Source organism: Camelus bactrianus, chromosome 4 (assembly GCF_048773025.1).
Source record: "Camelus bactrianus isolate YW-2024 breed Bactrian camel chromosome 4, ASM4877302v1, whole genome shotgun sequence".
In the NCBI taxonomy this organism is placed as follows: Eukaryota; Metazoa; Chordata; class Mammalia; order Artiodactyla; family Camelidae; genus Camelus; species Camelus bactrianus.
The window spans coordinates 45,345,900-45,373,390 of NC_133542.1; the positions used below are offsets into that span (position 1 = coordinate 45,345,900).

At 47.7% G+C, this 27,491-nt stretch overlaps 2 protein-coding genes across 10 annotated transcripts; both read right to left on the minus strand.

Moving 5' to 3' along the window:
* Positions 1-236: 236 nt before the first annotated feature.
* Positions 237-3,506, minus strand: STOML2 (stomatin like 2). The gene is made up of 10 exons (XM_010953139.3): positions 3,348-3,506; positions 2,985-3,122; positions 2,437-2,536; positions 2,257-2,315; positions 2,064-2,165; positions 1,784-1,918; positions 1,483-1,627; positions 1,281-1,360; positions 922-1,050; positions 237-517 (listed from the first exon to the last, which is right to left on the minus strand). The coding sequence occupies exons 1-10, from the start codon at positions 3,390-3,392 to the stop codon at positions 380-382; spliced, it is 1,071 nt and encodes a 356-aa protein (XP_010951441.3). The 5' UTR covers positions 3,393-3,506; the 3' UTR covers positions 237-379.
* A 911-nt stretch (positions 3,507-4,417) lies between these two features.
* On the minus strand, positions 4,418-15,864 carry ATOSB (atos homolog B). Of its 9 annotated transcripts, none has more exons than XM_074361769.1 (10): positions 11,038-11,319; positions 8,593-8,713; positions 8,384-8,508; positions 7,153-8,121; positions 6,939-6,997; positions 6,643-6,748; positions 6,361-6,519; positions 6,057-6,125; positions 5,799-5,974; positions 4,418-5,676 (listed from the first exon to the last, which is right to left on the minus strand). In XM_074361769.1, exons 4-10 carry the CDS (start codon positions 8,044-8,046, stop codon positions 5,523-5,525), a joined length of 1,617 nt encoding a protein of 538 aa, XP_074217870.1. In that variant the 5' UTR covers positions 8,047-8,121; positions 8,384-8,508; positions 8,593-8,713; positions 11,038-11,319; the 3' UTR covers positions 4,418-5,522. The 9 variants fall into 9 exon arrangements, with proteins under 9 accessions (XP_074217870.1, XP_045371132.2, XP_010951117.2 ...); XM_045515176.2 differs by having other exon boundaries at positions 8,365-8,508; positions 11,038-11,318; XM_010952815.3 differs by lacking the exons at positions 8,593-8,713; positions 11,038-11,319 and adding an exon at positions 15,842-15,864 and having other exon boundaries at positions 8,365-8,508.
* Between the last annotated feature and the right edge of the window lie 11,627 nt (positions 15,865-27,491).

Here is a 27,491-nt window from a genome sequence, read left to right on the forward strand (position 1 = left end):
ATCAGGAGGGGACTACACTCCACAGCTGGTAGTTCAGTAGACATGTGGCTTAGTCCTTCCACTGTATCCCACAGCTTCTCCTGAAGACAGACAGGATGATTTCACTTTACATGAGACTCATTCTTTTTCATGGAGGTATCAGTTCCCGAGACCTGACAGGACTGGAGGTTGGGAGTGGGCATCCAAGGAAAACACTGGGGATTCTCCCAACTTCCTTCCCCAATCAAAGAGGACAGTTTTGGTTTGCCACTGGAGAGTTTATTACATGATTAAAGTTCAAATAAAAAAATAATAACCAAAACCTTGGCAGGGAGGCCAGAGCCAGAGTCTGGGAGAGCTGCTTCCCTGTCCCCAGCCTCCCCGATCAAGCCCGGCTCCATTAACTCAGCTTAACTCGATCAAGTTCCTCATCAAGACTTGCATCTGTGCCCTGGACATTCCTGCTGCTCCTGCTGGGGACTGAGTCCTGGGCCCCTGGCACTGGGGCTTTGGTGAGGGCTCCATACACACCCATGGCCTGAGGAGAGGGACAGAGAGAGAGCCATGAGGATGCATGGTAGGAGTGGCAGCCCGACCCATCAATGGCTAAAAGGAAGAAGGTGGAGCCGGGGCCAGTAAGCTTGCTTTTTCCTCTCTCTCTCAAACCTTATTCCTACAAACTTTGAAGTCAGTCTAAGAATGTTACAAACTCCCAGAGCAGGGTCACCCTCAAAATACTAATACAAGCATCTGCAAAAAAAGAAAAAAAAAAAAGAGGTTCCCTATCTTCAGGGATGAATGAGGGTATTTCCTTCAGGGAACAAAGAGAGGTCTAGGTCTCAGGGCACTCTAAAGGCATCTGTGGTAAAACTGATGGTGGTGGTGGCAGGGTCTCAGTCTCTGGCACTGGTGCTCTGTGCCAGGTCCTCAGGGCACTCTAACCTGAGCCACCATACTGGTGACATCACCGGGGTTGGAGGGCAGCAGGACAGTGTTGGAGTCCTTGGCCAGTTTAGAGAACGCGCTGACGTACTGCTCGGCCACAGTCAGTGAGGCTGCTGCATCTCCATTCTGTGGCCATAAGGAGGATAAAAATCAGAGATCACAGATTCAGAGAGAGGGGAGGGAAGGAAGCGGAGAGAAGTCAGGTTCCCAGAAAGAGGATACGCAGTTCACAACACACAAGATTATATAATCTGGATCAATGGAACTAAAAAGACAGGAATTTCTCCAAAGAGTAAATGAGGGAATCTCTTCTACTGTCAATGTCTGTCCCTGACTCCCACCCAGGGGCCTCTCACATGTTGTGTCAGAGCTGCAGCCAGGATGCGAATAGCTTCAGCTTTAGCCTTGGCCTTGGCCAGAACTGCACTGGCCTCTCCTAGAAGAAAAGAGATAGAACTTGACCTATGAGACAGGGTACCCCAAAGCTCCTGTTCCAGCACCAACCCTCAAAGACCCATCCATGCTCTGTTCATCCCTCAGCCTCTACCCTCTGCTGACCTGCTGCCTGATTTATCTGTTCAGCCTTTTCTGCTTCAGAGGCCAGGATCTGTGCCTGCTTCTTCCCCTCTGCCACGTTGATGGCCGACTCTCGGGTCCCCTCAGACTCTAGAACTGTGGCCCGTTTCCGCCGCTCTGCCTCCACCTAGAAACCCCCAGCCACCCCCATCAACGAGAAACCAGAGTAAAAGTAAACTTTTACACAGACCTGCAATTGTACCCATCCCTAGGAAGGAAGTCCAGGTCCCCATGCAATTGGAGCATCCTGAAGTCCTCTTCCCTATCCCTCCCTGGCCCCCACCTGCATCTGCATGGACTCTTTCACCCGAGGTGGCACATGGATATCCTTGATCTCATAACGGAGGCAGCGGATACCCCAGCAGTCGGCAGCCTGGTTGATAGCATCCACAATGCTAGCGTTCAAGGACTCTCGCTCCTGGAGGAAGAGAGGTATAATCTCATTAGCCTCAACCCACCTATCAGGGGTCTGAGCTGAGAAGGTCCTGGGACTGATCCCCAGAAAGGACTGAGAGTGCCAAGTATGTGTCTTCAAACCCTAACTCTGGCTCAGATCCCCGTACCCTGAAGACTTTGTCCAGAGAGAGTTTGCCAAGTTCTGATCTCATGGTTGTCTGAGCCAGCTGGGTGACAGCATATTCAGGGTCCTCCACACCATAGCTTGCCTGAAAGGAGAATGGATAGTGTAAGTAGCCTGGATGCAAGACTTTAGTGAGGATAGCAACTCAGGAGCTGAATAAAGCAGGGGGCAGATACCTTGTAAGGGTCCATGATACGCAGGTAAAGGACTCCATCAATTTGCAGAGTTACATTGTCTGCAGGTCAGGAGCAGAAGAGAAAAGGAGTAAGGCTAGGCCTCCAGGTCCCAAACAGCTTTTTCTCCTGCTGCCATATCCTAACGGCCTCAGAGCACCCACATCACCCTGAACCCCTCACCGAGAGTCACAGCCGACTGCTCAGGCACGTTGATGACAATTTCCTTGAGACTCTGCACATATCGGATGCGGTCTAACACAGGAATGAGGATGTTCAAGCCCTGGGAAGAGGAGTCACGTGTCCTCAGAAGGATAGGGGCTGTAGGATTGGGGTCCAAGCTAGGACTGGAGTAGGTAAGGAATCAACACAGATTCTCCCCAGAAAAGTAAAAGAGTTGGGGTGTCATTGGTAGGGAAGCCCAAGAGGATAGGAATGTGAGGCCCGGCCTCTGACTGCAGAGAAGAGTCAAGGGAATGGGGGCCAGCAGAGTAGCTGTCTCCATGCAGACAGGTGGAGCTGACAGGGTGAACAGAAGAGATTCCCAACATGGGGCCTGTGGGATCCTAGGGCAATAGGTAAGATGGGTATGATGGTCAGGGCCCTGCCAGGTCTCCCTGGGATGTCAGAAGCCAGTGAGGGCAGGCCCCAACGAGGTCTCACCCAATCCCCCCATGGCGTTAGGGAACTGGGATTCAGGGTGGCCTGAGGTGGGCAGAAGAGGTTCTCACAGGCTCCAGAATCCGATGGAATCGGCCCATTCGCTCCACCACCCAGGCCTCCTGCTGCGGCACAAACAGTACCACGGTGTTTCGGGGTAATCCAGAGGAGGCGCGGCGTGGAGCGCGGCCAGAAGCCCGCACGGAGTCCTAAAGGGAAGACGAGGGTTAGCAGAGACCAAGCCGGCCGGGCACCCCGCCCCTCTCGGCGCCTCCCAGGAGGCATGTCCCAAAACCCAAAAGGGTTCTCGACTCACGTGAGTACCATAACCTCTGACCCCACTTCTCTCCCCAAACTTAGAATCCCGCTCCTTTCCAGCTGAACACCCAGGTGATCTCTGACCGGACCCTTGGAGAAAGCTGCCTCGCACTCACCCTCAGCAAAAGGGCCCCAGTCCCCCGCGCCGCGCGCGCCAGCATCTCCCACGGCCACAGCGACCTCCGGAACCAACGAGGCGCGGGGCAGAGCGGTCGCTCTAGATACCCGGGCCAAGCCTTTCCTCCTGTATTTCCACTCCCCCGGATGTACTTCTGGCCGTCCCTTCCCCCATTCCACACTCAGCCAATCAGCGTTATTTGACAGAAGCGTGCATTTAGTTGCTCCCTGAGAGACGCAGACCTTCTAAAGAGGGTCCAAGGCTGGATCTTCTTCTGGTTCTCACTGATGAAGTCCAAGAACCCGGACACCGTGACCAAATGGAGACTATTTTCCGCAGGCAAATGGTTCAGAAAAGCCTCCCATGGAGTTCTTTACCTGCACCGGAAACTCGGTTTACCCTTATGCGTGTATAATTGCCCCCATCTGTCACCATAGCGACCAGGGGATTGGAGCTGACTCGTTTCCATGGTTGCCATAGTGACATTCTCTTGTAGTCCTGCTGTGTTGTACCCAGCCTTCCCACTGGGGACTGACCCCATTCCTGTTGCCATGGTGACTGGACCTAACATTGGTGATTGGGCTGAGATTTCCCCCTCCTCTCTTTTTCCAAGGCACCACAGCTTTTTCTACCTCTTCCTGGCCAGAGTCTATCAATCAGGCCAGGTCCCCTTGCATAGAGTCCAGCACACAGCCCCAATGTCAGCCTTATCTGGATCATGTCACCCTGCATACATCTCTGATGCTCTGGCACATCCTTTAAGAGACTTACATAGTCACCCTCATTTTACATATCAGGGCACGTAGGGTCAGAGGAGCTAAAATCATCAACAATAGAACCAATGTAAGAATCCAGATCCACATTCAGAGTTCAGCTTTTATGGCTGAACCCTCGCCACCACCCCACCCTATTAGGTGAAAAGAGCAAGACCAGACTCAAAGAATCACCTCTCACCTAAGACCTTATGGCCTCACATCTCTTCTCTGGGGAAAGAGCAGAATCCCAGCTCCAGTTAGGCCCTCCATCTCCATTCCCAGGCTCTCCCCAACAGAAAAAGTAAGGCTTAGCTCAAGTTTCCAAACAAGAATTTATTTTCTTTCTTTCTTTGTTTTTCCTAAAAAAAAGTACCAGGTACAATTTTTTCCTGTTTTTTTTTTTTCTTCAAGTTTCAGCAAATGCTTGTTCCCCTCAGCCCAGCCCCAGCAGGGCTAAGGCTAGGTCAGAGTCTGAAGTGGAGAATGGGGTAGTTGGTAAATACATGACTGAGTTTGAAGGGTGCCCCTTACCCCAGCTGAGGTAGGTGGGTCAGAGTCTGGCCAGGTGAGAGGAGGCACCCCAGTCCTTGGCCCTGACTCTGCCCCTGAACACCTTCCTCAGTCAGGACCCCAAAGCAAGGAGACACAGGCAGGAGGAGAGGGACAACCAGAGGCTGGAGTCCTAGATAAGGGGTGGTTAACCCCTGTGTGTGCTCACATGCATGCATGCTCTTTCACACACACCCACCCATACATACACACACACACACACACACACACACACACACACACACACACGTTGGCTTTCAGAGAGGGGTCAGAGGGTAGAAGAAGTAAAAGCAATACGGAAGGACAGGGGAAGCTGAGTCTTTGGCTAGTGACTCAGTCCTCCTGGGATAAGTTCTCTGCCCTCAGCTGAGGGAGAGCAGTTCTCCTGCAGTCGCCATATTAGCGTCTTCAACTCCTGAAGTTGGAGCAATATCTGAGAGTGGGAAAGGAGGAGGGGCAATGCCAATTATCAGCTTTGGGAGGTTACCAAGGCAATCCAATTTGAATAAATTATAAATTAAAAAATAAATAAAATAATAAGTGGCCCCTGCCCAGGACAGGGAGGCAACGCTGGCATGACTTGCCTGGGAACTTAGGACAACCTCAGGGTAGCTCCAGGTCCTCCCCACTACCTCAGCTGGCCTGGGAAATCCAAAGGAGGGGGCAGGCACGTGGAGTACCCAGAGTAGGTCAGGGTGTGGTACGGAGCAGAAGCTCTAAACACCCAAGTAATCAATTTGGGCATGAGCATGGCGAGGGCTTTAATTCAAGCTTGAAGGGTCTCTCGCCACTTCTCCACGTGTTTGCTCTGTTCAGGATGGAGCAGGATGGGCAGGTTCTTGACCCACATGGGTTCAGGGCACTGACAGTCAGGGCAAAGGTGAGTAACGTGGATTGTGAGGGGCCTCAGTCACAGCCTGCAGTTCGTAAGGGAGACCTGTGTCCAGTTCCAGGCTCCGGCGGGAAAAAAGCAGGCGGATGTCTCCATGCAGGCTTAACCGGCCTGAGCGGGAGCTCCGGAACCTGGGGGAGAACAGGCAGGGTGACCAAAGTGAGAAACCAGACAGTAGAGAAGCAAGGAGAAATCCTGGTCAGAGAAAGGTACCTGGGCCTCCTCTCCAGCTGCCCTGGGCCCCTGTCCTCACCTGAGGTGCAACAAGTAGCAGAGGAGGCGGCGGGTGGGGCTAGCATTTCCCTCCTCACCCACAGGCACCAAAAAGAGGCGATGGCGCAGAAAGGTCATGTGGGCAGCAGGCATGTCCGAGAAGTCAAAGGTCACGAGGAACATCTTCACCACAGTCTGGTTGGGGTTAAATAAGGTCTGGGGCAGGACAAGCAAGGTTGGTAGGGTCTAGGGGATGTTTTCCTCTCCCCACTCCCACTCCCCCTCAGGGAAAACTCACCACTTGGATGGTGCCCACCTTGGGCACGCTGTAACCCTTCCTCCCCAGGGGGTTCAGGTCCACGACACCCTGGGAAGGCCATGGAGCCATCAGCCAAGATAGAGTCTGGGAGATTCCTTGAATACTCATGCATCACTACAATCTCTCACTCTGGGACCCAGCCCCTGCCCCATACTAGAGTTCTCCCCACCTGGCCCTGACATTCTCCTGACATCACTCTTTAGATAAGAACATCTGAAGAATACCTCCTGCCCCAACCCTCATCCTCCTCATAAGCTAACTTTGGGTTGAGGTCAGGTCATACCAGGAAGGGGGCCGGGGCATTTTGCTCAGAAACATCAAAGAAGGTGACAGTGACAGGCAGCGTGACATGCTGAGGGCAGTAGGATCCACTAGCTCCAATCTCTGCCGTGAAGCCCTCAATGTGGCCAGATGGTGCAAAACGTCCTCGCAGCAATGATTCCTGGGGTTGAGGTGGGAAAACACATTATGAGAAAGATGCTAGCTATTTTCTTTATCCATCCAGGCAACACTCCACCATCCCTTCCCACAAAACCCCTCAATGAAGGAATCCAAGGGAAACTACCTCAAAGTTGCCCAACAGGGTACGGCTGACAGTGGGAGTAGGAACAGGGGAGGCACTGGGGGGGCTCAGCAGGCCTGGACCCTTCCGGAGGCTTCGAAGGGAGCTCCTGGTAAGGGAAGGAATACATAGTGGGTTGGCTTCAGGTATCTGGGATGCTTGCTCACGTCCTTGGGCTCCACTATTTGATACTACCCAGGCCTCCTTCCCTGAGGTCCCCTACAGTGGAATTGGAAAGAGGATTACAGACTTCTGTCCCATTTTCAGGGACAGGGCAGAGAGAGAAGCTGGTCACTTACAGCTTCAGGCGACGGGCACCTTTCAGCCTCCGTCCCATGGGACTGCAGTCTCTTGGGTCCTGTGGAGAGGAAAGGTTAAGGAAAGAGATTGGGTAGAGGCCAGGTATGTTTGGAGCAGGGGCTCATCACAAGCTCTTATAGGAACATCCCCATAGCCCATAACCTTTCCCCACACACACATCCACTTAAGAGCAGATCATCCCTCCTGGCTTACCAGTACAGGCTCCTTGGGCCCAGGCAGCAGGTGGTTCCAGAAGGGTGTGGCTTTGGCATCAGAATTGTTGGCAGCAGGAGGGTGGCCCAGGGCTCCCCGGCGCCTCCGAGGGGCTGGCCCCTCATCCTCAGAGCTGACATGCAGGGCTTCTCCAGCAGGAAGCAGCCTTCGCTTGGTGGGGCAGGGGCCTGGAGGTCCAGGGCCAGGGGGTGTGTGCTCGGGGCTGTGCCCATTGGCAGTGCCAAGGGACTCCCTAGGCCAGGGGCTGCCCCCGTTGCCCACCCCAGCCACTGGGCTCTGATCCCCTATTTGTGCAAGACTGTGCAAATCAGTGTCAAGTGTGTGCAGCTGGCCCGGATGGGCTGGCCCTGGGGACTCTCCCAGGGACCCCTGTCCCACTGGATCTGGGGAAACCCAGTCTCTGGTGTGCAAAGTATTGCAGGAAGCATTTGATGGGGGCCAGGGAGGGCTCCAGGTTCCTGAAGTCCAAGGTGAGGTGGAACTACCTCCCTGTTCCACAACACAGAGGCCATGATGGCAGAAATGTTGGCTGGCCACACCCAATCCCAGCCCCAGTCCCTCTGGGCCCAATAGTCCCACAGTAGATGGTTCTTCAGGGGGTAGTCCCTCTCTGGCCCCCAGCCCAGGGCCTCTCTTCAGCTCCCGGGGACCCTCGGTAGGCGGGGCTGGCCGTTTCAGGGCCCTGTGAAGCTCAGAGGCACCAGCAGGAGGGGAAAAGATGGATACCTGGTAGACCCCGGGGGATGATGCCCCCCCTGCTGGGCTGTAGCCCATGAGCAGGCCACCCTGGAGGGCCCCCTGCCTGACTGCAGGCTGCGAAGGGCCAGCCTCTGGCTCTGAGGATGGAGACGGCTCGGCCTGCACGTGGCGCATGAAGCCCCCCTTGGGTCAGGGGGGCCCCCCCACACAGCCTTTATGCTGGGCCTGGGCTGGGGGACCTGGGGACATCTGTACAAGAGAAGAGAAGAAAAGATGGTCAGAGCAATCAGTGAATCTTCTCCCTCCCAGCTGAATTTCAGATCCTCCCCTGGACTGAAGAGGTGACCTTGGAGGACTCCTGGGTTGAAGGTATCCAAATCCCCAGATGGATTAATGGAACCTAGAGGCCTCTCCCAGAACTTCTGAGAACGTGACATGGTTAGCTCAGGTTTCTAATTGGACCGGCTCTCCCTCCCTCTCCCTGGCACTCACCCCCATGAAGAGGCCTTACGCCTAGCTGTGTGTTGCCGCTTCCTGACTGATGCCTTGTTCTCCTAGCTTGCAGTCTGGTCCATGCCTGCTGCACTGGCAAGGTGACTGCCACCATTCCGTGCAGCTCCTGGGCTCAGCTGGACCCTGAGGAGAGAAAAACAGACATAAGCCAGGATCTCTGGAGCCAGTGATAAGGCGCCTCTCCAATTGTGGGCTAACAGAGCATACCCCAGGACATCCTCCTCTGGCATAAGAAGCTCTTCAGAAACAGAAAGGGCAGTCTTGGGATCCAGGGTCCAGAGGGCAGAACTGGGCCACCCAAGGAGTCACAGAGAGGCAGGTCTTAGCTCTTTGTAATAAGGAAGTGAGAAGTAAGTTGAGGCAGGATGACTATTTGTCAGGGCCACCAGCTGGGGAACTTCTGCCTTGAATGGGAAGGGGGATGAGATACCTCATGGTCCAAGAGATCATGCCAGCTGAGAGGTGGCCAAAGCAAGAATTCAGCTTTCCTAGTCAAGGCCACTGAGTTGCACAACTCCCTCCCATATACCTATCTGCAAAGGGACAAGTGCCACCTCAGAACCTTAAGGGCAAAGGTTTTGCAGAAACTTAACCCCCATCAGTGCTCCTTAGAGGTACAAACCTCAGGTCAGCTCAAAGTGGGCCCTTCAGCATTAAACCCCCAATTGCCCCCAGCAGTCTGTCCCTTTAACAGGAAGCAACAAATCTAACCAAAACAAGTCTGGGGGGTGGGGTGGGAGAGGAAGCACAGCTAAAAGGCACTTTCCAGGGCCTACCCCACCCCCTAGGCCCTGCAAACTAGAGATAAGGCAGAGACAGTCAGACAGCTGGAGTACCTCTCACTCGTCTCCAACGTATCGAACACCCAAAACCCCAAACCACTGCTTTTCTGCCAGGGGACAAGATGGTCTTCACTGATTTGTCCACCCTCAGGAGCCCATATTGGGTGAGGGATGTCAAACTGAAGGCCATTTTTCATCGTGAGAGGAAATACTGTCCCCAAGATCAAGCTTCTCCTTTGGTCAGTAGCCTGTGCTGCCTGCTATCCACAAAACCCTTTCCCCTTCTAGGAATTCCCCCTGAATGCCTATCCAAGTCCTACCCTTCCTCCTTGGCTAGGCCAAATGCTATCCCCTCCAGAAAGCCTGTTCTTGCCACCCCAGACCACAGATATCTCTGTCTCCTCTGAATCTTCACCTGTGGCAGTGTCATTATCTCCTGTAACCCTGTGGCAGTTTTGCTTGCTTCTGTGGGTAAAACATCTCCAATTGACCACAGGGTTCTTGAAGATAGATTTGTGCCTCGCTCCTTGCATAAAACAGGACTGAAAAAAAGTAGAATGCAAGCCCTAGAGATCTGGGCAGCAGTCCTGACAGTGCAGAGAAAAACTCCCAGAGTGAGAGAAGCAGAGAGATTAATTGTATAAGGAGAATCAGCAACAACAGAGGTGGGGTCGGAGGCAGGGAGAAAGGGGAGATTTGCACCCAGGGACCAAAAAGCTCCCTTACATCAAGTTCCCATCATTGCACCCTACACTATCCTATTTCACCAAGTTCTCATTAGAACTGGAAGCCCTAAGAAAATTCTGGTTCCCTTTGGTGGGTGGGGTGTCTGAAAAGGGCAGAATGCCAATGGCAGCATTGTCAGAGGGTACAACCTGTACTCATCTCTTTCCTCCTCTCCTCTACCTACATCATACAGATTGAGGAAGGGTCTCTTCCTTAGCACTCCCACCTCCAGGTCATCCCAGTTGGCCTCTTGAGTCCTTGCTCTGAGGAAGCCAGGTGATGACATGATATGGGGCTTGACCCCAGCATGCCTGGCATCTGCTTATTACCCCCGAGCCCTCTCAGTTCCTGCTGGGTCAATGAGAAGCTTTAAGACTCAGTTCTCTGCCACCCAGCCGGTCTGGCTCTAGACCATGGCTTCAAGCTGACTCATGGGGCAGGACTTGGTGGGGAGAGGGAGGGGCAGGGTAGGCAAAACCTTATTCTCTGTGCAGGGGGTGGGTGGCTGGTGTCAAACAACTGTATCAGGCTGTGGCTGGCAAGGACTACAGCTCCCAACATGCCAAGGCAGCAAGGCCAGCAAAAACAACAAGTCCCAGAATACCATGGGGTCAATACCCTCAGACACCTGCTAGGCCTGGGAGGAGGGGTAGGTGGGTGTTGAGCTCCCAGGCTCACTCTCCCCTTCCCTTTAGTATAAAAGGTATCCATTTCTACCCTGATCAAGAAGGGTGCAGGAAGGAGAATTCCTCTCCATGTGCTTTCCACCCTCACCCCCTTCAGAGAGAACTGCTGCCAGCTGCTCTACATTTTATCTCTACATCCGTCCACACAAGCTAGGGGGACCACCACTGTGGGTAGGAAGGTCAACCACTGCTTTCTCACCAACCTCTTACCTCTGGCCCAGAGCCCTCCACCCTCCGTGGAGAGGAAACAAATCTTAACACCTCCTCCAAAATGAGCCCAGCAGACTCACCCCAGCACCCGGGCTCCAGGACTCCTTGTTCTGAACGAACCCCCCGCCCCAACTCCCTGCTTAGCCTCCCAAGTCTTTTCTCACCCCTCTCCTCCCCACAGCCTGGGACAGGCCCCATTCCCTATTGGAGCTTCGGAGATTTGCTATTTCCCCCTAGCACAAACTCACCCCGTTCCCAAATTGGCTCTGCCGCCGCGGCCTCTGCTCCGGGCCCTTCCGTCCCGTCCCGTCCCGGTCCCTCCCCTCGAATGCCCGGTTCTCCCCACCAAGGGCCCCCAACCCAGACAAAGGGTGGCTCAGACTGAGCCCTGCTCTGTTAGGCTCTTCTCTGTTCAGCTTCGTGTGCAACACTAGCGGGCCCTGGCGCCCGCAGCCCCCAAGCCGCTGCCGCGCCCCTCCCCGCGACTGTCCCTCCCCGTGGCCGCCCCGGCTCCGCGGTGCCGACTCCACTGCCCCTCTGACTCACAGGCCATTTCCTACCAGCTGATGGGGCTGCCCGCCCCGCCTAGCGCCCCAACACCCCCGCCGCGGCCACCGCGGCCGCCACGCCCCCTAAAACTCGGCCCTCCGTGGGCAGCGACCATGCTCATTGGCCCAAAGGAGGCCAGCCTCCCTACGACCTCAAGTGTGAGGCACGCCCCCTGCAAGAAACGCACGCCCATTGGTCCACAAGGGGGCAGGACTACCAGGGTAGCCCCACCTATCTCCTTAACCCATCTGCTGCCGAAATCCAAAGCTGCTCTCAGATCTGCCATTTAACCCTTTGAAAGACGTAGGCCTCCCATTTTGCACCCCGCCCTTCCTCTTCCAAAGCTGGTTAATAGGACGCTCTAGGGCTTTCATAGACACAGTTCAACAATCTCCAGAGTCAGCCAGCTCTTCCCACACCAGACCCCAAATATCCCAACTCCCATTCATCTCTCCATGCCTTGCAAATCAAGGTTCCCGAGACCAGAGGGCTGTTAAGGCCCAGGAAGCTTCCTTCATGCGAGAGCAGATGAAAAGTCCTGAAGTGAGTCTTATTTCCTTCCATTGAGAAACAGTATTCTTTCTTCTCTTACTCTACATTGATGTTCTCTTGCCTTTATTAGAGGGGCCCCAAGGGCTCCTGAGATAGGGATACATTTTAATTCAGGAATCTAGACATCATTTTTTGCCTTTGAACGTCCATTCTGAGATCAGGCTGCTTAGCCCCTTTCTGCCAGTACTCTTTTCTATTCATAAGCCCCTGTTCAAGGAGGCAGAGCACCCAGGAATCTGTCCACAGTGGGGGAAAATGTGCCCAACTCTTGTGACGGAGCTCACTATGATTCATAGCTCCTTCGAAACTCCCCACCCTCCCGGAGTTACTGGGCCCCAGGCCCAGCCCAAACTCAGCCAAATTAAGTGGCAGCAGGGCCAGGATTCTTAATTCTTATTCTCCTATTTTTTTAATGACCAGAATGGAAACATTTGCAAGGATTAGACATTAAAAGGCATTTTTCAGAGGCGCTGCTCTGGGGGCAAGTTAAGAAAATAAACAGTCCTGTCTATCTTTCCCTCTGCACTTGTAAAGTCAGACAGTTTGGAATTTAAGAGGCTTTTTCTCCCAGTCTTCCACGGAAGCACGAGGGAAAGACCAGTGTCAAAAGAGGTAGGACTCAAACTGAGGGCAGGCTCCCTGGCTGTGCCTCCGGAAGAGGGGGAGTCCATTCTTTAATAGTTCAGAAGCCACAGAAGGCCCAAGCTACCTTGCCTGTGGTGTTGGCCCCAAGGGCCCCCGAGGTTGTCACTGGACAGTAAAAAGAGGTTCTCCTCCCCTACGTCCTCCCTGTGCCCTAGACTTAGGAAGGATAAGCAACTAACAGTTCCCTTGGGTGCCCTTCTCCTCACCTCTGCCCAGCGGAAAAACCCTGAAAAAAGAACGCAACTGCAAGACTAACTTCCTTGCTGGTTCCCTAATGCTAAGAAACAGGATTTAGGAAATTTCCAACACCCTGAACATAATTTCAGAGTACCAATGTAAGAGCCTACTTGCCTTAGTAAAAGCTTACTGGGAAGTCAGTTAAACATAGAACACTGTAGGGAAGAAATAATCCCTTGCTGGCCCCACCTTATTCTATCTAACCACCTCTATCATAGGCCCAGGCTTTAGTTATCTGGAAAGGTCATGGCGCAATAGTTCAGAGGGAAGGATCAAAGATGTTCTAGGCTTCAGTATGCCTTGGGAAAGCTGCATGGTACAATCAAGAGGCTTTACCTTAGCTGCCCTAAATTCTTACCCTGCTTTATTTTTTTTCATAGCAGTTATCACCAGCTGACACTTCTCCTTCTTGCCCCTCCTCCCCCCCTCTTCTTCCTCTCTCTCTCTCTCTCTCACACACACACACACACACACACACACACATACACCATTTCTTTCTCTACCTATGAGAATGGAAGCACCATGAGAGTAGCAGTTTGTCTGCTTTGTTCATGCTGGTATTCCCAAAGTCAACATCAGTGCCTGACATATAATAGGTGCTCAATAAACACTGGCTGAAAGAAACAATGAGCCCTGGGCTGAGTGAACAGCAATCAGGACACCTGGGTTCTAATGCCTGCTCTTTCACTGTGAGACTTGTGTCTTTGGTTGTTAATTTCCAAATCTGTAAAATGAGGAGTTTGTATAACTGATAACCATTAAGGGCATCTACAACTCTGACCTTATACTGCTATAAGTCTAATGGCTATTGTTCACTCGTATCCATTTTCAGAGGATGGGTCTAAGTGTCTGAATGCCCTGCTGCTTGTACCAAAGCAGAAAGGCTATACTCCAGCCTCAGCACAGCAGACTGATGCCCTTTCTCTTCATGCCCCACCCACTCACACAAATGCCTCAGTCCTGAGGAAACTGCAGTGAGTCTGCCCTAGGCCCGCCTCTCTGAGAGACAGTCTGGGGAGCTGTGTTGCCATAGCAATCAGCTCCTCCTCAAAAGGCTTCGGCCTGCCCTCCTTTACCCCACCCTACCCCATGGCTTTGTCTGGCCCCAGCACCCCCTCCCGCTCCAGCCAGTCTCTCAGCCAGAGGAGGCAGGCTTGGGGCCCCTTTCAGCAACACTGTCACACTCATTCAGCCACTGTGTGGAAAGCAGAGATTTCTCACCCACTCCCAGCCAGCCCAGGGGCAAAAAGAACTCTGGTATTATATCAGGTCCCTTTAGGGAAACACAGAAGCCCCCAAGAGAACTAGGTCCTAGTCTCAGTTCTAACAGCTTCCAAGCGAGGAATGTAGGGAGCCATTTGTTCTTCTTTCCCCAGCAGAGGCTGGAATTTCACATCCCTTCCTAAATTCAGCCTACAATAGTAGCCCACCTCTCACGACTTGCATCAAAGACTCTTAGTATGTCTTACCAGTCTCACCATTTCCCTCTCCCACAGAAGCCCAGAATTTTTGAGGGTCTTAGGGTTCCCCAACAAAGAGAAGGAAATGTGTGGGGAAATTAGTATGGGGCAAGTGGTAAAAATGTGGCTACTGGTCACTTGGCGGAGCTGTTGGGAGAGACCTTGGTAGTAGTGAGGGCAGGCGGGGTCTGGGCCTTGCTGCAGGTTACTTAGGTCCCTGGTCATTGAGTACAAAGTCTGAGGCAGGGCACAGCTCCTAGACAGGCAAGGACCAGGCCAGGCCCCAGGGCGAGGAAGGAAGTGGGAAATGAGCACACCCAGAGCATAAGGGCAGGGCAAAGGGGGGTTGGGGGGGGGAAGACAGGGACCAAGGTAGTCTTCTAGAAGGAACAGGAACTAGAGTGGGGGGTTAACAGGAACCGAATGGGGGAAGGGTCCCCAGGGTCACCAGCTAGTGGGTAAAAACCCAGTCTCAGCCAGACAGATCTGAAGCTGAGTGAGATAGTCACATAAGCCCTAGTGGCAAGTGGGGCCTGGAGTGCTCAGGCCTGAGAGTGGAGTTATGAGCTGAGGAGCCAGGAACACTACAAACTGGCTTCTTCATCCCACTAATTCCATCTCTCTCTTTCCTAAAACACAGTACACAAACATCTTCCTGGAGTCTCTACAATGCCCCCAGACTTTCTCAAAGCACTAGGGGTTCTTCCCTCCTCATCTGGGGCCTACAACCCCTTCCCCTCACACAGTGCCCGCAGCCCCATCCCTTCTTCCTCTACACAGTCCTTCTGCCCTTCCCACACTCTGGACCACCAGCCCTTCTCCATCACACAACACCCCCAACCCCGACCGAAGAGCCTTCAGATCCCCTCCCCCCTCAAGTATCGTCTCCAACCCTCCAGATAGCGACCTCAGCCCCTCACGGTACTTCCCACCCTCACAACGCACTCCCGCTCCTCCTTCACAAGGACTACTGGCGAATGCACCTTATTGCCCACACATTGGGCCTCCAACTCCTCCCCCAACTCTGTCTTACTCCACTGCCCCAACATTTCTCCAGATCCTCTCCTTCCCTAACATGCTCCCTACCTCCTCATGTCTGCCCAAGCGCACCCCCGTCCTCGTCCCTTCTTCCACGCGCACCCCGCCCCACACCTGTAGTTCCGTGGGTCCCGTTGCACCTGGGGAGGTAGTGGACTGGGGCAGTTACAGAGCAGCCCTGGCTGCAGTCTCGGCCTGCAAACCTCGCCCCTTTGGTCCGAGCCCCACCCCACAATGCCCGGACCCACCCTCCCCCTTGTCCCACCTCCCACCTTCCCCGGGCTCGTCCCCTTTCCTAGTTTCTTTAATTCCTCCGGCTCCTCCCCTGTAATCAGTGTCCCACCCCTCCCTGGCTCCGCCCCTTATCTCCCTCTCGGAGTCTCCCCATTGAACCTCTCCTTGTCCCTCGCCACACCCCTGGTCGCCGCCCCCTTTTGGTCTCTCTGCCTTTCACTAAAATCCAACCCCTCGGATTCCAGCCTGGCAGAACTCGTGCCAGGCCCCTTTCCACCGCTAACCCCCTCCCATCTCAAAGCCTCTCCTCCCTCCGCCCCTTCTCTGCACGCCTCACCCCGGAGCTCGCGCTCCAGCCCGGAACCGCTGGCTCTGATTGGCGGCGGCGGCCCCAATGGATGGCGGAGGAGACAGAGTGATGGCTGTAGGTCGCCCGAGGTCCCACCCTGGCCACGTGCGGCTTCTGTGATGACAGGTCTAGAAGGGCGGGGCCTAGGCTTGTAGTGCGCGGCCTAGGCTAACCGGATCGGGCCGGAGTCGGGGAGCCAGAGCCGGGGCCAAAGCGCTAGCCCGAGGGCACTGAGCCTGACTATGCCCTCCCAGGCTTTCACTCTGTCATGAGCTGCCTGCGAAACTTGAATCTTTCAGTGAAGCCCTCTGCGTCAGCACGCATACTTGCCCTAATGTGTGATGTATGTGGGGTTTACCGAATAGTGCAAGGAATCTCAGGGCTATGTAAAGATGGGAGAATCTGCTTGGCGAGGTCTCATGTCTGTGAGGGTGAGCAGCTTCAGCATCCTACGTTATGCAGCTGAGTCTGAGTTCTGGGAGACTGGCAGTAAGAGTCAGATCGGTGCATGTGGAGGTAGATGAGCGAGGAAGTCTGTGAATTTTATGAGTGTAAGAGTTAATACGGAGTTGGGAGAGCCTGCAATAGCCACAGAAAAGTAGAGCCTTTGCTTTGTACAAGTCTAGAATGAAGTATGTGACAGCGACACGTGTTCCGTAATTTAATTAGCGCTCCAGTCTTCTCTCCAAGTAACTTCTCCCAGCCCCACGAGTTCCCGAGATACAGCAGAGGAGGTCGACGTTTTCCAGCTATCCGGTAGATGGCAGCACAGGGCCCTTGAAGAACTGAGTGGCTCTGAACCCAGGGCCTTGTGGGCTTCTCTGTGGAGCCGGCGACATAAATGGCTGTATGATGGGTCGGACCAGTTGAATTTCTCTGAAAGTCTCAGATTCTTCAGGTCTCTGTGACTTTCTCTCTGTGAATAACTTAAGCTGCTTTACTGAAGACTACAGGGTAGCATATTATATTTAGTTGTCATGTCACAGATCCCCTTGGCTGTGTCAGTTTCTCAGACTTCCTTATTTTTGATGACGTTGACAGTTTTACAGAGTACTGGTAAGGGTATTTTGTATTATGTCTTTTGGTTGGAATTTGTCTGGTGTTTTTCTCATGATTATACCAAGATTATGCATTTGGGGGAGGAAGACCCCAGAGATAAAGTGCCAGTTTCATTACATTATATCCATGTATGCATGTATATACATGGTATGTTTACATATACAATATTGGCATTATACTGTATTTTCTTATTACAAGCTTTTCTTTTTTAAGTCAATGGCTCCTAAACATTCTCTGAGTCTTTATTCTTCTGCAAGATTTAAAAAATTTCAGCAGGGAGGGTGTAGCTCAAGTGTTAGAGTGTATGCTTAGCATGCACAAGGTCCTGGGTTCAATCCCAGTACCTCCTCTAAAAATAAATAAATAGACCTAATTTCCTCCCCCGCAACAGTAAATAAATAAATAAAATATTTATAAAAATTTCTTTATGAAATATTTTAAGCATTCAGAGAATTATAAAGAATACTATAACAAACCCACATTCTTCTCACATAGCTTTATCAAATGTTAATATTTTACCACATATGCTTCAGATTATCTTTTAAGGAAATTAGTATTTCAGGTAAAGTTGAACTTTAATCTACTCCTTCCTAATCCCAGCCCTGTTTCTCCCTTGTTCTTCATACTTCTCCAACACAGGAAAAAAAGACTGTCCTAAACTGGTATTTATTTTTCCTCAGCATTTTTAAGAATAAATTTATTGATTGATGTACATGTTTTTCTGTTGTGTTTATACATAGGAGTCGCATTGCTGAATCATAGGGCATGTTTATGATCAGCTTTAGTAGATACTGCCAATATTTTTCCAAAGAGATTATAGCAATTCACATTCCCAACAATATGTCAGAGGTCTAGTTTTTCCACATCCGTGTCAACACCTGATGCTGTCTTTTTAATTTCAGCTATTCTAGTGTATATGTAATGATATCTCATTATGGCTTTCATTGGCATTTCCCTGATACCTAGTAAAGTTGGCCACCTTTTCATATGTCTACTGATTATCTTCTTTTGTGACTTGCCTGATCAAGTCCTTGGCCTATTTTTCCATTTGGTTGTCTTTTTTTCTGTTTATAGGAGCTCTTTGTATATTCTGGATATGATTCCTTTGTTAGAGGTATCTATTGCAAATATACTTTCTCATTCTGTACCTTGCTTTTTTATCCTCTTAGTGGTCTCTTTCAATGAACAGAAGTTCTTAACTTTGATCAGTCCAGTGTATCTTTTTGTTTATGGTTAATGCATTTTATGCCCTGCTTAAGAAGTCTTTGCCTACCCCAGGGTAATGAATATATTCTCTTATGTTATTGTCTAGAAGCTGTATTATTTTACCTTTTTTAGTCATCTGGAATAGATTTTGTGTGTGGTGAGAGGTAGATGTCAAGATTCATTTTTGGGGGGAGGGTATAGCTCAGTGGTAGCATGCATGCCTAGCATGCATAAGGTCCTGGGTTCAATCCCCAGTACCTCCATTAAAAATAAATAAATAAAAACCTAATTACTCCCCCCAAAAAAGAAGAAAAAAAGATTCAATTTTTTCCCCTCATTATGGTTATCCAATTGATCTAGCACCTTTTGTTGAAAAAAACTGTCATAGTATAATTTCCAAAAAGCTAAAAGCAAGGTTCTTACAAGAATATAGAATGAACACATGTCAAACATTTATCTAACTGATTAATAAGGGAATAAACAGATAAAGCATGTGCATATATATACACACACACATACACACACATACGTAGAGAGAAAGAGAAAGAGAAAGAGATTTTAAGGAATTGGCTCACCAGATTACAGAGGCTGACAAGTCCCAAAATTGGTAGGTGGCAAGTTAGAGACTCAGGAAAGCTGATGGTGCAGTTCTAGGCCCAGTCCAAAGACCTGAGAACCAAGAGAGCTGAGAGTATAGCTCCAGTCTGAATGCCAGTAGGCTCAAGACCCAGGAAGAGCTGGTGTTTCAGTTTGAGCTCACTGAAAAGCAGGAAAGAAAACCAATGTCCCAGCTCAAAGAGAGTCAGTGAAATAGAAATTCTCTTATTCAGTCCTTTTGCTCTGTTCAGAGCTTCAACTGATTAGACGAGGTCCACCCACATTGGAAAAGCAGCCTGCTTTATTCAGTCTACCTTTTCAAATATTCATCCAGAAACATCCTTATGGACATACTCAAAATAAATTTTCAACCAAATATTCGGCCCAGTTAAGTTGACACATATAATTAACTGTCACAGGCATTTATAGGCATTTGAAAAAATAATGCTAGAATAAGATTGTTAATAAGATATAAAAGTGGTTAATGTCTACAGGACAATAACACCATAATCTTTTCTATTAATCAGAAATCTTTTGCAGTATTACCAGACAAAAATCTATAGGTTAATGTGTGACTTCAGAGTTTTAACCTTTGATCAGTAATAGATAATGAATAAAGCAAAAGTATGTTGCCCGGATAATTCATCTTTGACTGCCTCTGCTGTCTTTTCTTTGATGCATTTCCAAGTTTTAGATGATTTTTATAACAAAACCATCCTTTCCCCTACTTCTCTGAGTATCCCTTTTTACATAAAACAAGTATTCATAATATGTGGTCTGTTTCTGGACCCTCTGTTCTATGAATTTATTTGTCCATCCTTGCCCCATTATCTTACTGTCTTTATTGTAATTTTGTAATAAGTCTTGATATCTAGTAGTGCATATTCTCCAACTTTAAGATTTTACGATTATATTGACTATTCTTGGCCCATTCCATTTCCATATAAATTTTAGGATCAGCTTGCTAATTTTCATACACACACAAAACACACACACTCCTACCTTCTAGGATTTTCATTAGGATTGCATTATATCTGCAGACAGAACATTTAGATTGTTTGTAGTTTTTTGCTATTACAAATAATGTTAATATTCTTTTATTCAATGAAAGTGTTGTAGAACTTTGTAAGAATCTTTTCACTTTAGGTCCAAGGAAAAATAATAGTTTGGTGACTCTAAGTACCCTGATCATTTTAAACAAAACACTGAAGGAGATTTTATTTTGCCAAGTAGGGTTTCTGGGTCAAGTGGTAGGCGAAAAGTTTTAAGGCATTCCAATGGTTTTAACTTTTTACATACTGAGTTGGAGGAGGTGGAGTGACATTTAGTAAGAGAAATTAGCAGGTCATTAGACATATGGGTCTGAAGCTGAGGAGAGCAGTATAAACTAAAGATAAGATGTGGAACATATTGACATTTATAGATAGCAGATTATCTGTAGGCAAGGTTTAGGGTTTGTGAAGGAAGAAAAACAAAGGCTGTGCATAGAGATTTGGGGCTCTACTTCATATCCATATTAAATAATTTGAGGAAGAAAATAAGCCTGAGGAATAGTAGATTAAAGAGGAAGGGGGCCCTAGATCTCATGTATATGTGTTTGGGGTGGGGACAGGTCTCGGTTTGTGCCAGAGAGCTCCTCCTGGTGCCACGACCACTGGGCAGGGGCTATGTCAGTCTGAGTTCCTTCTCCCTACTACCTGCCCCTTGCAGGTTACCCCCGTCTTCCCTGACTTACTCCACTAACCCACCCACTGCTACTAAATCTGTGTGTTTTGGCTTTTGGAATCGATGGTTGGATTTGACTGTCTCCAGATACCTGAGTTTGCCCATCTATCCAGGTTCCTAAAGATGGGACTTGAATTTGGACTTTCTTTTAGGATTTCTCCTGCTATACCCTCTGTTCCTGTCAGCATTCTGCACTGTGGATTAGCCTTCAGCTCCTGACAGTCATTCCCTGTCCTTTTGTTCATATTGCTAGGCCCTAGTTTTGTCAAAGTCCTGGGAGCCTTTGACTCAAAGGACAGATGTTTTGCATAGTCCATTTGAAGCTTGTTCCTTTAGAGGAGGAGAGATTATGTAAATTTTTGTCTATGCACAGGGCCTATTCAGATAGCTTTCCTGATTTTATAGATATAATCTCAGCGATAAAACAAACTTTCTCTGTTTTAACTGAAACTGAAGTTCAGTTTCAATTGAAAGGGTAGTTGAGGTCACCTCTTCTTTTGAGATTAAATAAAAATGCATCAAGCCCTTTATCCCATAATCAGTGGGAAGTCTAGTGCCATCCTGGAGCCTTCTGTGAATTCTAGGACTGGGGAGGACTTTGATTTCCCATGACCATTCTTGACCTATAATCCCTGGCTTGCTGAATATGCAATTTGCTGCTGTTTCACCTCCCTGAGCTGATCTTTCTTTTGTCTTTTTCTAACCTAGACATAGAATTCTTTATTTTCCCCCCAGAACCTCTCATGGAAGGCATTTGTGAATGGCAGTCTTTACTGAAGCTTGGGGAATGATATAAGGGGTAGAAATATATCTACACAAACAACTGAAAATTGAATATTTGAACATCTCAGTTCCTTAAGTATTCTTAAAAGTCTTTTGTTTGAGATTAGCAGATACAAGCTACTATATACAGAACAGATAAACAGCAAGGTCCTACTGTATAGCACAGGAAACTATATTTAATAACTCGTAATAATCTCTAATGAAAAATAATCTGAAAAAAAAATATGTACACACACACACACACACACACACACCTTACTGATCCTGGCTGATTAACAAGGGAAAGGAAGTGCCTAGTTCATGAAAAGGCAGGACATTTCTCTTATCCCACAGCTGGCTCGTTAAAATCCAAGGACATACCCCAGTATCTCTTCCTTTGTTCCTGCCAAAGTTTCTGCTAATTGCTTTTTGTTTCAGGGCTGAGCTCTGAAGGAGGAAGGAGGAAGGAGCCCGTAGCAGAAAATAATTAACACCACCACCAGAATAAAGAGAAAGATGGCAGAGCCTTCTAACAAAAGACCCCGAGGCCCATCCCGGGCCTAAGCTGTCTCTACTGGCCATCTTGGCTGACAGTTCGCTGCTCCAGCACTTCCTTTCCTTCCCTCTGCTTGAGCACTTTCCTTCCATTCCCCCTTCTGAGTAATAATTCTGCTATTCAATTCCTCCCTCTGCCTCTGCTGCGTGAATTCTTTCACAGCTGTCGACAAAGACCCACTTTGGTGGGCTTCCTTATTTAGGGGCCCCTCTACCACTAACATATGTATAACTAAATCACCATGCTGTGCACCAGAAACTAACACAACATTGTAAATCAACTATACTTCAGTTAAAAAAAAAAGTCCTTCAACCATCTCGTGATTTTTTTTTGACCCTCTCTCACGATTCCCACTCACCTCTCTCTATTCACAATGCTTTATTAAGCCAAGCAATTTCTCCACACCCATCTCCTCTAGAGGTTTATATTTGCATATCAAAAAGCTCATTGTTATAGAAGACAAAGCCCTTAAAGAAAACCTCTTTCTGTGTCCTTCGGTCCTTTGACCCTAATCCTGAAAGCATGTGTTCTTTTTTGGTAAGGAAAATAAATCAGCAGATCTTTGAAGCATCATTCACTGTTTAAAAACAAGTTACTTTTAAGATCTTAGTGCCTGCTTTCCCAGAAGATAGGCCACATATTGCAATAATGAAAAAGAACGTTTAATACTTACAAATTGTTAAAAGTCCTTTGTTTTGAAATAATGCTGATTTGCTTTTTGTCTTTCTATTAAGGAATAGTTTCTCAAATGAAGTGTGAGAATTTAAATGTATGTCAGTAAGGATGTTTCAGAGTCCAAACTCTTTCTGCTCGCCGCACAACAGGCCAATAAATTGGGAGATGAGGTGTTGGGGCAAGGAATCACGACTTTATTTGGAAAGCCGGCAGACCGAGAGGACGGCAGACTAATGTCTTGGAGAACCATCCTACTCTAGGCAGAATATAGGCTCCTTTTATACAAAAATACAAGGGTGGTGGGGTGTGTGGTTGATTGTTGCAATCCTGCTGCAGGCATTCTTTGTTCTTGCAGCCATCCCAGTGGGCCAGGTAATGGTGTCCCTGTAAACCTCCAACAAAACAAAGGTTATTCTCTACTACAAGGAGACCTCAATTTTACCTCAGGAGAGATTGTCAAACATCTGACATCTGCCCTGCTGTGCCATCCCCCTGATTTGGCATTCCTGGCCTTTAGCCTGCAAGGCCCAGGCTGCAAGCATACTCTTTTGGAGGTCATTTGCCTCCAAACCCCAGCAAACATCAATTTAGGATCCAAAATTATTTGGACAATCAAAGTATCTTTTAGTGTTCCCTGGTACTCCCAGTGCAAAGAAATGTTTGATTGTAATAGCTGAAGAAAAGTGTCCAAAGGAAATAAATTTGCAGAAGACTATTCACCTTTTGGTGAGAACATTTGCTTGCAGAGTTGAGGACATTGGGAGTTTAAGGATAAATGAAAATCACCTTCTTCATTATAAAGCGCAAAGGGACCGTTTACACTCTCCCCCTTTCTTAGAATGTTTTCCTGGAGACAGGGTAAATCTGAGGCCTTCCACTAACCTTGGTAATAAAGAGAAATCTCTCTAGGGATTAAGTCTAGGCTCCAGTTTTTACAACATAGAGATATCTCCTAGGTTGTGGACCAAATTGTTGCAGGAGAGGAAAATATCATGTCCTGGGACATGCAGGAATCCTTAGGACAGACCACTAAGTGAGGGTTCTTGGCTCTGTGCAGGAAAGAAGTGAAGAGCCAGCCACAGTAAAGGGGAAGGCAAGTTTATTTAGAGATACACATTCCATAGGCCGAATATGGATAGTCTCAGAAAGTGAGAGCAGCCCCAGGGCAGAAGGTGTTGAAGGTTTTTAAGGGTTAAGTAATTGCAGAGGCTAATGAGTGGAAGGAATATTCTTGCTATTTGGGGGAAGAGTGGTGATCTCTCAGGAAGTGGGCCATTGCCCACTTTTTGGCCTTTCACAGTCCACCTCGGAACTGTCATGGTGTAAGTGGGAGTGATTTTTAGTTTTACAATAAAGATATAAGGAGCTAAAAATCAATGAGTGGACCAATCTCTAAGCCACCTTGGTTTCAGGGGTTCCAGCTGGTCTTTATCATATCCTAACGGTTTCACCCTTCATTAATCTAGCATTTGTTTTGTGCCCTGCTTCTTTCCCTCCAGCCTCAAAATGACCTCTAGATATTTAAACCGGGGTCTCATGGAAATGCATTGGAGATTATTAAAAGGTGCAGCCCTTTGCCTCTTGAGGAGATAACTGTTCTTCCTTCTGCTTTACTGTATAAATTATGTGAAATATTGTCCTAATTTTGCAGTCATTTTTACATGCATGTAGGGCTTAGTAAATAATAAAGTATCCTTCTATATTGGCAGGGAGGGATCTTTTGGCCAGCAGGATTGTTTTATTTCCCCCAAGAAGAGCAACACAATAGCCAATTTAAAAACAAAGAAAATTATTTCAAGTTGTTTTCCTGGGCTCTTGATGAGTCCATGTTACCAATACTGTTCATGTTGCTGTTTATTTAATAAATCAATGATCAATTTGAAGTGACTGAAGAATCATCCTCTATGAAAAGTCTGTATGAAACAATTACAGGTAAAAATGTTTTCAAGGAAGTTGAGAAAACACTAATTTAAAAACAACCCAAGGTGGAATCTGCTAAGATGTGTTAAAACTGATGGTGGTAAAAAGTATGTAGAGCAGAAAAAAAGGTTTAGTTCAATAGATTTACAAGCCTTGTGAAACTGTAATGTGTTTAAAGTGTATGGCTTTTTACTGCATAAGGTACTTTGCAGAAAATATGTGAATTTATCGTGTGTTATTAAACTAGTAATGTCAGACATTGACTTCATTTGCGCTCACAAAATTAAATTGTCATCAATTCCTTGTTTGTTTTTTGTTGTTGTTGTTGGAAATAAAAGCTGAAAATCTTGATGGCTTAGCAGTGCTAAAATTTATTATGATCTTTTGAGCAAATATCAAGAGGAGAATGTAATAGAATTTTATAACTGTTTTCCAAGCAATGAATATGTTCAATTGAATCACATGCTCATGGACTGATATAACTATATAGCAACACCTATCGGTGTTAAAAGACAGGTGAGATACATATAATCTCATTACAGACCAACATTAACAAATTAACATTTGTAGTTGATTTTGATGATACTTTGAACCCCAAGGAAGCAAAACATATAGTCCTCAAAAGAAGTTCATTCTTCTCATCAGTCACCCTATATTACCAAAAATTATTATTATTTTGTTTTGAATGTTATCTATTTAAAAACTGTGGAAAAATTTCTCCCTTGTTATGTAAATGCCCATTTAATAGCTTTAATTTTACTTTCTTTGGCTCACAAAGCCTAAATATTTACTCTATGGTCCTTTACAGAAAACATTTGCTGGGTTATGCTCTAAACAGTGCCCAGTACTAAAACAAAAAGTATACCCCAGTAATTTCTTTTGCTTATTTCCAAGTCTTGGGTAATTTTTTCCAATAGGTAGAAATGTTTATCTTTCCTCTCATGAAGGTTATGTTCTTTACAGGGAAATAGGCAATAAATAAAAATGGATAATAGATAATTAAGGGAGTGCTATGATGAAAATAAGGTGATGTGATAAAGATGATACTGTGAAGGAAAAGCCGGGCTGGGCTAACAAGATAACTCACAAATCTAATATCGGAATACTGATCTGAGTTCTGCTGGACTAACTCGTAAATCTAAGTTAATTAGTGTTGGTTTGCTGTTCATGTTTTTTTGCTAGCCAGCTGGATTTTCAAAGATACATATCTGGCTTTGGAATGTTGGTTTGCTGCCTCCCTGCCTCCACTTTTGTGATAATGATGCTGCTAAAGCTGTTTCATGCCTATTGGCCTAATACCCCAAGCTTGTACTTAACCCTATAAAACCTCATGTGCACGTCTTGGAGGTGCTCAGAGCTTTGGAGCAGAAGCCCCTCTGAGCCTGCCGGCCTAATACATCTGAGTACTCCAACCCTCCGAGTGGTGCTTGTTTCTTGGCTGGCCTGTCATTTCCGTAACAATACAGTAGAGTGATGGGAATGCATTTAGATTGGGTAGCCAGGAAAGGCATTACTGAAGAGGTACCTGTGGGTTAAGGACAAGAATGGGTCAGATGGGCAGAGATTGCAGGGCAGACTGTACTAGCACTGGGAATAGTAAGTGCAGAAATCTTAAGGTAGAAATGGATTTGGTGCTTTTTTTTAGCTGCTGATTGTTCACTACACAAGAAACTGGAAATACTGAGGCAAGGGGGTGGTCATTACAAAACAATCTGGTGACCATCTCAAAGCTACCAAAAGGCAACCCATACAGACACCTCAGTCACATACACGTATACACACACGCGCGCGCGCGCATGAACACACCCTGCACACTCATGAGCCTGAGGCTTCCAAATCCCGCACAGCAGCTTGCACCCCAACCCCCAGCGGTGAGATGCTGCAGGAAAGCACAGCAAAGGATTTGAGGGCATGAATCTGGTGCTTTTTAAGGGAAATAAAGAAGGCCAGCGTGGCTAGACCAAGTCAAGAAGTGAGCTATTGGAAGAGAGCTGGCAGCAGCCAGGCCAGGTCTCATGTCTGCCTCCTGCATCTATCATGAGGTTTTGCCCCAGGTTCTAAGGATGAGTCATCTTATTTGCAGAGGGCTTTACCATTCACGTGTTCATATTTGCTGCCTTTTTAAATTCTCAGTGGCCCTGTGATGGAGGCCATGGAACTGAAACTCAGAAGCTTACTTTGCAGTCGGTCCTATTCTAGTTACTTCTACTCTGTATATCTTATTTCCCTGCCTGAGGATGCACTAGACAATCTCTGAAGTCCAGCCCAGCTCTGACATCTGGTACACTGTAGGAAGTATGTAATAATAGAACTGGGAAGACTGGCTCAGTGCTTTTCCTGCTATTTCATTCTGTTCCTTTGTCACGACGTCCTAGGGGAGAGTGGATAGTTAAGATTTGAAAAGTTGGCTAAAATTAAGTTTTCGGAATCATTTGTGGATTCCAATTATCCAAGCAATCTCATTCTTCCTAGACTTAAACTCATGAAGAGAGGTATGTATTTTTGTCTATTCTTGAAAGTAAAAGTGAGTTTGTGTGTATTTGCTAAGTTAAAATAACCCCAACTTTTTAAGTATTTAAGCAGCTCTAAAACCTCTAAGTACATATGCACAAACAATTGTCTTCTTTATCCTAACCATGATTATAGCACTTTTCACAGTCTGTTTATCCCCAGACTGTGCATTCTTTGAAGGAATGTCTTGTTCCTTTTTGTATTTGTAGCACTATGTGTAGTACCTCATAGATAGTCAATAAATTTTTCTTAAATGTATGAACCCCTGCATCTCTTGTATGGCCACCTCTTCTGATATTTGTCTCTTTGTATAAGATTACAGTGTTACTCATAAACAGGTATTCAGTAATTACTTAATAGGAATGAATAAATGATTTATTGAAATTCTTTGAATTGTTCGGCATTGATTTTCAGATTTCACTAGTAAGATAATCTTTGTACAAGTATTTTTTTGCACAGGGTTTTCCTTCTCTATTTGAATTATTTTTGTGAAATATAATTCCCACAAGTGGAATTTTGTTCATTTGACAATAGTTACTGTGTTCCAGACATGCCAGGGAAAGCATGGATTTTAAGCATGGGAGTAACATTTCTAGTCTAGTTTTGCTGCTTTGGGATTTATAACTT

Bases quoted from the DNA above. Each gene is read 5' to 3' on its own strand.
- STOML2 (XM_010953139.3), bottom strand. From the start codon at position 3,392: ATGCTGGCGCGCGCGGCGCGGGGGACTGGGGCCCTTTTGCTGAGG. The intron at 2,537-2,984 runs GTGAGAACCTCT...TCCTCTTCCCAG, and splicing joins TCCATCGGATTCTGGAGCCT to GGCTTGAACATCCTCATTCC. The intron at 1,919-2,063 runs GTACGGGGATCT...CTCTTCCTCCAG, and splicing joins CTCTGGACAAAGTCTTCAGG to GAGCGAGAGTCCTTGAACGC.
- ATOSB (XM_010952815.3), bottom strand. From the start codon at position 8,046: ATGCGCCACGTGCAGGCCGAGCCGTCTCCATCCTCAGAGCCAGAGGCT. The intron at 6,749-6,938 runs GTAAGTGACCAG...TTCCCTTACCAG, and splicing joins GGTGCCCGTCGCCTGAAGCT to GAGCTCCCTTCGAAGCCTCC. The intron at 6,520-6,642 runs GTAGTTTCCCTT...CCTCAACCCCAG, and splicing joins CCCTGTTGGGCAACTTTGAG to GAATCATTGCTGCGAGGACG.